Here is a 12898-nt window from a genome sequence, read left to right as displayed (position 1 = left end):
GACTAGACCTGGGGGGAACCAGCCCAGAAATGATTACTCACAGAGTTTGTTTCTGTTCCCAGGCTGCCCTGGAGTTTGTCTCTGTTCCAGGCTGCTCTGCAGCTGTAGAAAGTGCTGCCAGGCAGATGGGAGAGCCCTGGTCCAGCTTGGTTTGGGCTCTAGGGTGACTTGGGTTGGTCTTAGAGCTCACCTGGGGAGGACAGAGTCACCCACACACTGGGAGGCTGGGGAGCTGTTCCACTGCACATTTCCCAAAGGATGATAAAGCCACTGTGGCACTGTAATGGAAGAGGGCAAGGAAGCAAGCACAGCCTCTGGACTGTCAGGCACCTCTGCTGCTAGTTGTCTCTGGTACAGCTGTGGCCTCTGCCTTCTCTGCAGATGGTGCTCAGGTATGGCTGAGGGGTTGAATGCATCAGGATCCATCCCCAGTCAGCACTGAGAACAGTGCACAGTATTTGACTTTTCCATGCTGAACTGTCATCCAGTGCTGTCCCAACAGCATTTTGCTTTCATGCTGCATTCCAGAGCATGCAGTCTCAAGCTGTAAAAATACCACTTCAATGGGTTTTAGCACAGCCTTCATATTTTCTCTGATATTTTGAACCAAGACCCTCCCCTCTATCCCCAGATAATCATGAAGTGGGGCATGGGGTTACCCCACATGGCCCTGTGGACATTCAGGGCCAGATGTTGTGCAGCAATGGATGAAGTCTTGGCTTCAGGCCCAGAGAACAGGCCTTGTCCCTGATGTCTGTAGCAGTATAACTCTGGCCTGGGTCTTGTAGAGGAATTGCTTCAAGCTCTTGAAATGGGGTCAGTATCTCAGTTTGCCAGTGGCACTAGGCATGGGAGAACAGGCAGATCCTAGAGATCAGCCTGGGTGAACGTGGTAACACCTGAGTGTTGTTTTAACCTTGTTACTTGAGTCTCCTGCTGATTACCCAGTATCTGTTTTGTTTTCTCAGTGCCTGCCTTTTCTTGCAGATGTGGTTCAGTCTTTTAGAGAACATTTTAACCTCCACAGCAAAATTTAAGCATCAGTTAGCTAAACACTGCAGCTAAACTGATTGCATCTATAAGCTGTGTGGACAGTTTTATTTTGGAATAAAAGTGCTTTATCTTGATATACCTCAAGTCAATAAAACACCCTTTGTGCTTTCCCGAAGCCAAGGAGGAGGAAAGTTTTGCATATGCTGTGATATTATCACTGCAGTTGTCAACTGTTTTCTTTAATGGAAATTTGAATCAGGTTGCATAAATCAGTTTGCCTTAAAAAGCCTTGTCTCTCTCTTTCACTTCAAATTCGGTTTTACTGTTGGCATCACTGTGCTCTAGAAAACTCCAAGGGGTAGTTGCATGTTAATGCAGAGAGAAGGATCTGTGGCTCAGACCTTTTATTTTACAGAATATGCTGTGGTCCCCAGGTCAGCATCCTTCCTGAAGGGCAGATCTTTGGAATTGTGGTTATTATTTTTTTTCTTTGTCTAAGAGAGACATTTTTTCTAATTCTGTTAGTTAGCCTGTTTTTAAATCTTTTAGTGGAACTGTGTTGAAGCCTAAAATAGGCCTTGCACAAAACACAAAACACATAGCAAATGCTAGAACTGCTCCCAAATGCATTATATAAACTCAGAATTTCTTCAGTATACTGCAATAAAAATTGTATTGGAAAAAATAACTGTACTCAAACATTTAATTACTTGTTTTGCCTCCTACAGGTTAGGTGGTGGTCCTGATGATGCCAAGGAGATTATGCAGCACAAATTCTTTGCTGGCATTGTTTGGCAAGATGTATACGAGAAAAAGGTATTTATACAACTGTTCTCCCAAGGTGAATTGTAGCTGTGGATATATCAAATGTTTCAAATTTTGTTGCTCTCTAAAGGTACACAGAAACCTTCCACAGAAAAGCTTTGTAGTTGTTTTTAGCAACAACTTAAAATACTGTAATCAGATTACTTCTGGATTTTTATTTTGCAATGATAGGAGTATCTCTTAATGAGATACATGGTTTTATGGCTGAAAAGATGGGATGTAATCAAAATAGCTTCAAAATTTAGAGAGTATATAAGCTTTTTAAAATGGCTTTTCCTTTGAACTCTTGCTGCTGTTTCTTGATGTGGACAGATGCATCCCTTGCAAACCCAGAGTTACTGCTTGTTCCTGAGCATCTGAAGCCAAACTTCCTAGAAGCAGTAGTAGAAGATGGGCTCTTCTTTCCCATTGCATTTTTCCTTCCTTTTCAATCTAATGTCAGCATTCAAGACAAGTCCAGACAAGTGTAGGCTCTTACATCAATCCAAGCCTAATACTGTATTTTGTGTGTGGCAAAGGACTGATACAAAGTGTCTGCACTTAAAGGTATTTCTCTTGGGTTTTCCTTGAGACCCACTGGGTTTGTTGGCTTTTCAGTGGGAGCCACTGAAGTCAAAGAGCCCAGCCCAGCCCTTCCTGTAAGAATGTGTTTCATCCGTTGCCTGTGCCTCACTGCCCTTTCCTTCTCAGAGAATTGTTTCAATCCTCCAAGATGCCCTGCTTTGTGCCCTAAGGGTGGTGTACTCTTGTCCTCTCACGTTCAATTCTCAACAGCCACATTTTCATAACACTCTGAAATGCAGCCAACTAAATGTGGGTGTGCTGGTTCAAGGCTCCCATCTACTGGTGCCACATGATCTCACTCAGTCCCAGCTTTCCTGATTTCCCTCCTTCCCCCAGCAGTCCCTTGTGGTATCAGATCTCATTTGATCTTTAAATACAGCTTGGTTGTCACTCCAGTTGGTGGGAGCAGGTAAGAAACTTTACAGAAACTGAGTTCCCATACTGTAGTGAGAGCATTGTCCAGTGCCTGTATACAGCTACAGAGAGGGCTCTGTTTCCTTCTCTTCTTTCACTTCCTCGCTGATCTGTGTGACTAAAGGAACTGAAAAATCATGAAACAAGTTTTTGTGCCTTGAAAGTGTGGATAAGATGCTAGACCTCAGCCCTTTCAAAGTATCCCTTGAGGGAGAGCTGCATGCAGTCATGAGAGCAGGAGAGAGTTCCATGGACTTCATTCAGTATAACTTGAAAAGTAGATCTGAATTCCTATTCTGAACAGGAAGTTGTCCCCATTTTCACCCAGCTGACAAGCTGAATGCTTGAGGGTTTGCTGGTTTTATGCAGTTTAAGCTAAAAAGCTGACAATGGGGCTCAAATGTTTTGAGTAAAGTTATTTGTCATTTGGTAGTAGTCTCAGTTCCCTGAACAGAAGAGGAATCACACAAACTGGAGGCAATGTTTTATTTATCCATAGGACTGAGAAAGCCTTCATGAATTGTCCCATAGTGCTAATTCAGATCTAATCTAATCCAGATCTAATTCAGATTATTCTAAAAACTATCAGGAAATTCCAAATATTCCAATCTTTTAGAGAAAACTGTGTGCTAATTGAGACTATTCCTGACCTTGACCTATCCAAGAAGTCTAGACCCTGGCTTTGCTCATGTCCCATTAGTGTTTGCATCTGAGGTAGGCAGGCTGTGCAAATGGAGAGTCTGTGAGTAATTGCTGCCTACATTCTGGATGGTCCAAAGAGGGTCTTGCAGCATTTACCTGAAGTGCAGTCCCATGGATTAAAGCTGGATTTTGTCAGCTGCTGAGAGGTGTTTGTGTGCTAAGTTTGGTTCCTCACCATCTCCAGTAATGCTGGATATGTGTTTGAATATGGGCTTGGCTAATCCAGAACATTTGCTTTGTAATTAAGCTTTTTGGAAACATAGCTTTGCTTTAAATTATAAGGACCTTTGAATAACCGAGGATATCCCCCAGATTTAAAATGCTTATTAGGCTCACTTGGAAGAGTGCTGTCTGTCTCTGGTGCAGAGAAAGGTGCAGTTTAATTTGCAGTATTTTGCCCACCCACAAGCAAAACATATGCAAAGAGATTTTAATCACATGGGGTTTTTTTCTGGTCCTTATTCTCTCTTAAACCAGCATGAGCCTGTGGGTACCAGTGCTGGTCTGCAGCCGTGGGAGGCTACAGGTGGCACCTCCCTGCCAGTTGAACTGCAGAGCTATTGCAGTGACAGCTTTTCAGTAAAGTGACATATTTGCTTGTTAAAGCCAGCGTTGGAGCTTTCTGTGGCTTCCCCTCTGTTTCCAGCTTAGCGCTCAGAATTTGACAGCTAAGGGGAAAAGATGTCTTGTGGGTGCATCATAATCTGTCTCAAATTGCTTTTAACAGATACTAAAATAAAAAGGAAAATGATACAGGCAGCGCTGGCCCATTCCACATGTGTGCTGGCTTGGGCTTGCTGCTCTGAGTCGCCCCAATGTGCTCAGTTCAGGTGTCTGCTGCAGTGCCCAAGTCCTAAATCACTCCGTGCTGTGCACAGCAAGCAGAGCAACTGGGGGCACTGTGAGTGCCAAAACCACCATTAGCTTAAAAGGACAGATAGAGCTTCACACACACATGCACAGCCTGTCAAAAACAAACCCAGGGTTGCTTTGGGAAGTAGGCAGAAACTGCTACAAGGAGAGAGAGAATAGAGTTACATGAGGAAGAATCTTCATGCTCCACAGGGCTTTTATATGTCATATGTTGGTGTGATTTGATTGAGAAGGGTTATTAACATTATGTGAAGCATTCCCTCTTCAGTAGTTTCAGGGGACTGCAAGGCTCAGAGTGACTCCTAAGTTTGGGATATTCTATTTCCTTTTCCTTCTTAAATTCAGGATATAAAGATTGCTTCTAATGACCTAATATATTTTTAGGCAAGGGTAATGTACCCAGCTCCTTTAAGCCATTCTTGGGCACAGAGAATTGTGAGTAATAACAGAGCTTTTATGCCCCTAAATTTTTAAAGATTGATATTAAACAGTAAATGCTTCTTTGTATGTTGTAATGCTGCCATATGTATACATTACATTTCTTACAGTCTTTACATTAAAAATGAACACATTTGATTGATGTTTGTAAGACAGGACACTGCTGGGTGCTCTTAGATCAGAAAGACCATCCTGGTGATGGGGAAACCAGTGTTTTTCTTATTTGCCAACTTGACAAACAAAATGATTCTTCACATCCAAGCAGGAGGCAAAGTCGGGTGGAGAAGAGGTGTTTATGTATTCAAGATTTGCTGATGTTTTCCAAGTAGAGATTTCTGTCGGTGTCATTCTTGTTTGTACAAGTGCAGAAGTGCATGTCTTGGGGTCACTGCATAATTCCAGTTGGAGCAATTTACCATCCACCTTGCTAAACCTCTCCCTGCAGTTCTGGATTGGAAGCTCAACACTTCCTCAGTCACGCTCCTAAATTGCTGCCCGGTGTGGCTGTGCGCTATTAAAAGATGGCCACGTGTAACCCCGGTGGTGGGCGAGCGGGATCCCGGCGCTGCTCCCTGTGCTCGGCAGGGCTCAGAGCCGTGTTTACATCCTGGTTCTGCCATTCCGTGCAGGGGAAGGTGAGCAGGGTCTGAATCCCAGCTCCGTGTCCCTGCAGAGCTGTCCGTGTTCCAAGTGTGTGCATCTGTATGCAGCCGGCTCCCCATGCCGCTTCCCAGGCGCGCTCCTCCTCCAGCCCCAGCCAGGCAGCTCTGCTCCATCTGGAGCTGCTCTTGCCAGAGCTTGCCTAGGTACACATGGATGATTTCCAGCCTGTCTGCCCAAGCGAGTCTCAGGAATAAACCCCAACGAGTGCAGCTCCTGGTGTAGCAAGAGGAGGATGTTCACTGCTGACTGGGCTCAGGTTTTTGTAAGCACTCCAGGTTTTCCAAGTTCCGAGTTGACATCAAACTGCTTTTGGGGACCAGGAGTATTAAAACTTACTGTTGCTGCTGCCTCGGCCTAGATTCTGCTGGGTTGGTCAGACCTCCAGTGTGAGCTGCATGGGCACAGTAGCATTGTAGCTGAAACTTTTTGGTTAATATTACAGCCCTTGTGGTGATACACAGGGTTAGCTGATAAGTTTTGTATCACTGAGCATCTTAATTATTTTCATCCTGCTCAAATCTGACTAGATGAGGTTGACAATTTCCATATAATTATGAGGGGATCTAGTATGTGTTGTTATTTTTAAACATTGGTCAGCATGTTATTACTTGAAGAAATTTCAGGATTCTAAGTTTTTTCCTAGGGGAAAAAATGTCTTAAGTGCCCCATAAATAGGAAGTGCACTCCTAAGTAAGTATTTTTTACTGCATATGCTTCCTTTTTTGTGAACTGGTGTTTTTTAGACATTTTAGGAATGTAGAAAAAGGCATTGTAGCTTATAACTATATCAAAATTCTTCTTACTTTAAACAGCACTGCAAGAACCTGTAAATGGACACTTTTTTTTTCTTTCCTTAGCTTGTACCTCCATTCAAGCCACAAGTTACATCTGAAACAGATACAAGATACTTTGATGAAGAATTTACAGCACAGATGATAACAATCACTCCTCCTGACCAAGGTAAAGTTTTTCCAAATGTTTCCCACTGTGTTCTCCACACTACCAGAAATAATTTGCTATGATAGGTCTCTTCAGCCCATATGAAAAAGCATCAGTTTAAACTTGAGGGTTTTCCATATGTTTTTTACCAAAAAGTTGGTAAATTGATGCGAAACTTACCACATCTTTCCAGTTTTGGAAATGAAAAACCCGTTTAATAAGAGTGAAATTATTTGTACTGTTGTCTTTTCCAAATCTGCACATTCCCACTGGAGGTCAGTTATAATAATGACTTTTGCTCGTGTCCATATCCACATGCACTGTGTATATGCAAGCACTCAGTTGAGCATGGACTACTGTCCATATTCAATCAAAATAGAGTGTTTTTGTGATAACTGAACGTATCTGATGCTCTCAAATAGCAATTGCCAGAAATTCAGAACAGCAAATGTGGATTTAAGCAATGCATCTCCTAGCAATTTTAAATGGACATCTGAACAACTCTTTTCTGAAATAACTTCACCATGTATTATCTTATTGTTGATTTGCTGAAAATAAAAAAGGTATCAAATGTTACCTAATGTTTTTTTTGTCTCTTTCAGATGACAGCATGGATTGTGTAGATAACGAGAGAAGACCTCATTTTCCTCAGTTCTCCTACTCAGCCAGTGGAACCGCTTAATGTTTTGCCATTCAGAAACAAAAGAGACTGCATTTTGGGGACCTTACTTCAATGGACACTAGAGAACTTTCTATATTATCGAGTTACAAACTGTGTTTGTATTACGACTTAGATGAATTTGTAGGAAGCCTCACAGATTCTGTATTTAAAACAATTCTTTGATGCATTTTTGAGAAGGAGAACAAATCCATTCTTTAAGTATTATGTCAAGGCTTTTATGCTGAATGACCATAGGTTTTTAAGAATATACACCAAAACTGTTTACTTTAGAAATAATTAAGGTATTCAACATATCAGCAACTCTGACCAGAAAATCCCCTTATTTTATTTATTTCATACAGTTCATTATCTAAATACAGAATCTGCACTCTGAACAATTAGATTTATATAGGAAGATATAAGACTTTAGTAGCTAGTGCAATAATATAAGCAACAAAGTGAACAAACTCTGGAGGGTTAAGGTTCAAACTCATTTTGGACAGCAGTGAAGTGTCATCCAACTCCAGAAAACCAACTATAGGAACAGCATTAATGGCCTCAGTGAGGTAAATCAAAAAGCAAAAGTTATTTTTGTTATAACATCTGCTACAAGACATTACATATCAAACTGAATCCGGTGGGATTGCCACGCCGTACAGATGAGTATTTCATTCTAGACAGTGCATTTTAATTATTCCATTTGCATAGAATTTAGGAATACTTCATAGGATTGGCTTCTCAGAACCTAGAAAACGCTTGATTTACCAATCTAATATGAAAGGCAACAACACAAAATCACCCACTTCCACCACTGTACAGAAATACCACACAGGTTTAAGTGAGAAATCATCCTCATGAGCGAGTCAGCCAGACACGAGTACATTTGGCACTGAAGTAATGACTTGTTGCCACTTTTTTTTTTATGAAAAGATATATGAATATATATAAACACTTAATGAATTTTTGCATCATGCCAGATCATTTCTTCTTTCTTGAGTGTGCGTTAAAGGTATCAACCAACAGTTCATGGTGCCTTCTCACTCTTGAAGATTCAGTTTAACAGTGTTTCCCATGTATAAAAAAAAACTAGGTTGAAACTTCATATGTGTTTGAATAATAATGGTGTTCAAAAAGTGAACTTTTTTTTTTTGTTTTTCATTTTTAATCTTAGTGGGAAATTCCCCACACCCTATTTTTGTTGTATCATGTTTCTTTGTAATTTTCATAAAAGCAGTCTTATTCTGTCTCTGCTGCAAATAAAGTTATTCCATTGTAGGTTGCGTTCTTTAAATTGCGCTTTTTTTGGTTTGTTTTTTTATTCTCTTAACTGTATAAAAAATATGACATGTATTCCAGTTAAGTAGCGTTTAATATTTTTATTTGAAAGGAATTTTATATTATGAAAACCCTCTCTTCCCCTCTCCATCAGACACTGCTGTGCTTGCACAGAGAGCCCATCATCTTGATGTTTTTTAACGACATTCAACTCTACTATTTTTACTCATTATATGAAAGTTTCCCTCCAAATACTTAAATAAAATTGCTTTAACAAGTTAGGTTCTTATTTCTCGTCCTAGGAGCCTTCTGAATTTGTAGAAATGCAACAACTGCTCCAGTTTCTCAAGTTTGATGTGTGTATCATTGAGGAATTCAGGTTGTTCTGTTCCTCCTCAGTTGTTTCATCTCTGTGCTGATCATTATGCAAAGATAATTTTGGAAAACGCTTGTTCAGAGAAATGCACCCTGTGCCAGGAATAAATTGTCTTGAGGTGAATGAGGACTGGCCTTGTTTTGCTGCCCTCCTGGTGCCAGCAAAAGGTCCTGATCTGCAAAGGTATTTCTGTTCCACCATGGGGCCAGGCTGTGCTGCACAGTCTCTAACGCTCTCCAGGCACTAATGTTAATCACAGCTGGGAGGTGGTTACAGAAGGCTGGAATGTCGTTTTTCAAACAAGAATACAAAGAACAAGATATGAACATCCAGGAACAACTGCAGTGTGCTTCAGACTAAGCAAAAGGAGTTGCAACCGTGGTAAGCCATTAAACATCCAGCACATTTTTTTGGTTCACAGAATGAGCTGTAATTCCCAGTGCATGTTTATGCAAGGAGGGAAGGGGGAAGAGGAGATCTGTGTCTCTGTAGAGACTGATGCTGGACAGCCTGTCCCGTTCAGCAAATCTGATCTAACTGCTCTTCCTTTGCTTCCAAGCTTCATCTGTTTCTCCAGCCAGCCCAGGGACGAAGTTCAAGGAAACTCTTTTCCAAGTTTACAAGTCTTGACAAGTTCTGAACTAACACAACTTCTTGCATCCAAATATAGGCAACACGAGTGAGCAAAGGTTACCATAATCTGCCCCAGGAAAATCTGCTCTGTCAAGTGCAGGAGCAGGCATGGATCAAGTTGTTTTGTTCAGGCTGATTATGTCTCAGTATTTTTCTGCCAGTTGTTCCTAATGGATTGTTTTAATTCCCTTATATAAAATGGAACTCAGAAAAAAAAAACTGCCAAAAATCTCTGAATCTTGGTATTGTTAGCAACTGAGAGCTGTGAGGGCCACACCTGAATGCTGGGTCTTCTGGACACATTCCCTCATTTTGCCTGTGATTGTCCTAAATAGCTTACTTGTCATAACTGAATGGTTATGTTACAGCTGTCTATCTGCAAACATAAAATGTGTTATTTACATTTTGATTTAGCACAGAATATCCTATTGCAGAAACCTGTGACCTGAGTGTCATTCACCTCAGATGCTTTCTGTACCATATATGCAGAGACTGCTTAAATCTTGCATATTTCTTTAGCTCTTTGATTTGAAACCTCAGAACTTTTCTAACAATCTCTACAGCCAAAATCTCCCCATTCTTCCTTCTGGCATTGAAAAATGTCATCTTGCAGCAAAGATGTGCATCCCAGGTTCTGAACACCAGTAGTGGATCTGTGTTACCGTCCAGGAACTTCGTTGTAAATTCGGACTTAGAGAAAAACAGGAAAAAAAGCCCTTGGCAAGAGCACATGAGTAAATTCTCGGTGTGCCTGTGACTGCAGTCTGGAATTGAGGTCAGCTGGGCAGTGGTTGAAACAGATACAATGCTCTGAGTGCTGCACGGGGTTGAGACATGGGCTGGAGCCAGGTAATTCTGCAAATTCCATTTCATATTCCCTGGTGTAGCTAAAACATCCAGTACAATCCCATTAGGATATGACAGGCTGTTCTCCCTTTAAAGTGGATGAAGATAAGTGTGGTTCATAGCATTCCAAACTTTGTACAAACTGTGACCTCTACCACCCCCCCAGTACAAGAAGCAGCTTTTTCTTCATTTTCTTTCTGCACCTTCATTCCTCCATCTGCTCTCCAGCTCTCATACTGGCCTCGAGTCCTAGCTGCTTTTTTAATTAATTCAGTTTTCCACCTCAGAAACAAATGATGATATTTTTTGGAGGTTTGAGGGCAAAAACTTGGCTGGATTGTTTGAATTGGACAGTCCTTGCCTTAACTAGTGGGAAATTTTGTCTGCTGCTTTGGATTGTGCCCATGTCTTGAAGTGCTCAGTACACCAGCACTGTGTTCTCATATTCCTGAGTGTTTGTGGGGCCTTCTCGATCTTTGTCAGAGAAAATACCCTTTGCTTCTTAGAGAGCACATGCCAAACCAGATTTTTATCTGCAGTAGTTGGCTGTAGGATGGTGGTCTCAGATCAGAGGTCACAGCCCACAGTGGGAGTGCACACTCCGAGGAGACAGAGGTGCAGAAGAGGAGCCCACACAAGAAAAGTGCCTGTGCAAGCTGTACAGATCTGCCTGAGAAGTTTGGGAAATGATAATTTAGCAGGTCCGGTTTATTTCACTGTATCTAGAAGAGCTTCAGAGGTAAAAACACAGTTGAAGGAACAGGTGAATGTAAAGGATCTTGTTTCTTCAGCGTTGCAAATAAGTGTCTTTCACTTCGAGCTCAATTTTTTTAATAACAGGGAGGTTAATTGCCACGAGGGGTAACAGGCAAGGAACACACAGTGCCTATAGCGAGCAGGAGCTTATTATCACCCTGCAGCTGAGTGTGCAGACGTGTGCCCGCTGTCTGCTGCAGCATATGCTGCATTCTAATCAGGTGATGACTGCTTGCTCTCTGTCCAAAATCATTTTAAACAAATGCAATTTGTTACAGTAGTTCCTGCTTGACACTTCTTAAAATTTCTGTAACTGATGGTCACCACCCTGGTTTTGTGACCGTGGTGGGTTCTTAGGGACCAAATCAAGGTCTTCATATGTAAAAACTCTAGTTCCCTCTGTGGTTTTTCAGCCTGCACATAGCTCAGTTTTGTTTCCCCTTTGCTGAAGTACTGCTTCACATGGGGGTTTTTTTGCCTGTAACTGTTTTTTTGTGCCTCCCCCCCAAAGATTGGAGGTCAATGTTTTAACTTTGTGTTAAATGTAACCGTATTTTCCCCACTTTCTTCATGTCTTCTGTCAGGTTACTGTAACTGCTTGTATGTTGCATTTCACTGGGGCTTTGAGTTTGTTTCAAGAAGATAAATGGCCAGCACAGACAGCATTTGCTGTATTTTCTGGATTCCGTAGGTCTCTCAAATTCTCTACATATTAATACATTCACCCTGCAGAATATAATTATTATGCTGGAGTGAAAAGTCTTCACACACACCCAAACACTGTGATCTTCAGTTATTGGTAAACTCCCTGTATCTATTCCTCTGTGTGGCTGTGTCCTTACAGTACCTATGCTGTTAGCCAGGAAATTGTGTAGTACTGAAATAATCTATATCAGAACAAGAAATAGTGATTGTGATCTTCAGCAGAGTGCCTGAGAGTTCATTGAAATTGGATTAAAATGAGCATGAAAGCCATTCTTAAACATGCTGGGCTCGATGGTCCTTGTGGGTCCCTTTCCAGCTCAGCTATTTCTGTGGTTCTGTGATCCTGCTCTGCATTAGGACTTGCTGCACTTTAGAGGCTTCTTACTCTGAAATTGGCTATTTTAATTTACTGGGGCACAGATCTGACTTCAGAGAACAATTCTAACACAACACCTTCTCCCACACACAGGGCTGGAGTTCATACAGTATTTCTGTGATTTTTTTTTTTTTCTAAGTAGCTAATGAACTTTTCTCACATATTCTATAAATTGCTGCAGTGAGTTTTAAAGGCTTTATGGATGTGCAGAAAGATCAAAACATAAGCCCTTCAATGAACTTCAAGAACAAAAAATGGAGTGCTATTATTGGGATGGTTGCAGCACATAGTAAGTTTTGTGCATGATATGTTTAGCTGCTGTGCCTGTTCCTTATTCTGATATTATTGGGAGAAATCAAACTAAACAGGAAGATAGGAATACCTAGTGCCCATCCAGTAATGAGTGTAGAATGAAAATGAGTAAAAAGCAGAGACAACAAAGTCTCCTGGAGCAACTGCAGACTGGAAAGTTGTAGAGGAAAGGAAGTAGAAGAAAGCGGAACAAAATGTACTTATTTACGCAGGTGAGGTCATAAATTTAATGTGTAACTAAGATAAAGGGATTAAACTTAGTATCTCCCTTTACTTGATTGTAAAACTTAGAATCAGGTTACTTCTCCGAAGTTCTGCTTTCTGTGGTGATTGGTTCGACATGAAGGAAGTGCAGATCGAGGTGGCTGCTTGGTATTTTAAATGATTTTTTTTTTTTTTTAATTCCCATAAGCAGCAAAGGGAGCTGTAATGAGGGCGATGCTTCCTGGACTGCCCAGTGTTTTTCAGGTAACTTCGAGAAAGGAAACTGTCATAGCTGTGCCTTGCTTGAGGTAGGAGAGGCATGCCAGCAATGCAGGAAAGCACC

At 41.3% G+C, this 12898-nt stretch overlaps 1 protein-coding gene across 4 annotated transcripts in view; it reads left to right on the top strand.

Annotated features, from left to right (window-relative positions):
* AKT1 (AKT serine/threonine kinase 1) overlaps nt 1-8347 on the top strand; it is a 76217-nt gene extending 67870 nt beyond the window's left edge. For all 4 annotated transcript variants that reach the window (XM_088166301.1, XM_088166300.1, XM_088166302.1 and 1 more), the window contains 3 exons: nt 1722-1809; nt 6330-6432; nt 7014-8347. In XM_088166301.1, the coding sequence (XP_088022427.1) occupies nt 1722-1809; nt 6330-6432; nt 7014-7093 (271 nt within the window). In that variant the 3' untranslated portion in view covers nt 7094-8347. The remainder of the gene's footprint in view (nt 1-1721; nt 1810-6329; nt 6433-7013) is intronic.
* Nucleotides 8348-12898: the final 4551 nt, after the last annotated feature.

The sequence above is a fragment of the Sturnus vulgaris genome, chromosome 6 (genome assembly GCF_052056855.1).
Source record: "Sturnus vulgaris isolate bStuVul1 chromosome 6, bStuVul1.hap1, whole genome shotgun sequence".
Classification (NCBI taxonomy): Eukaryota; Metazoa; Chordata; class Aves; order Passeriformes; family Sturnidae; genus Sturnus; species Sturnus vulgaris.
Note: the sequence above shows the minus strand (reverse complement) of the source record. Positions and strands in the feature narration are given on the sequence as shown.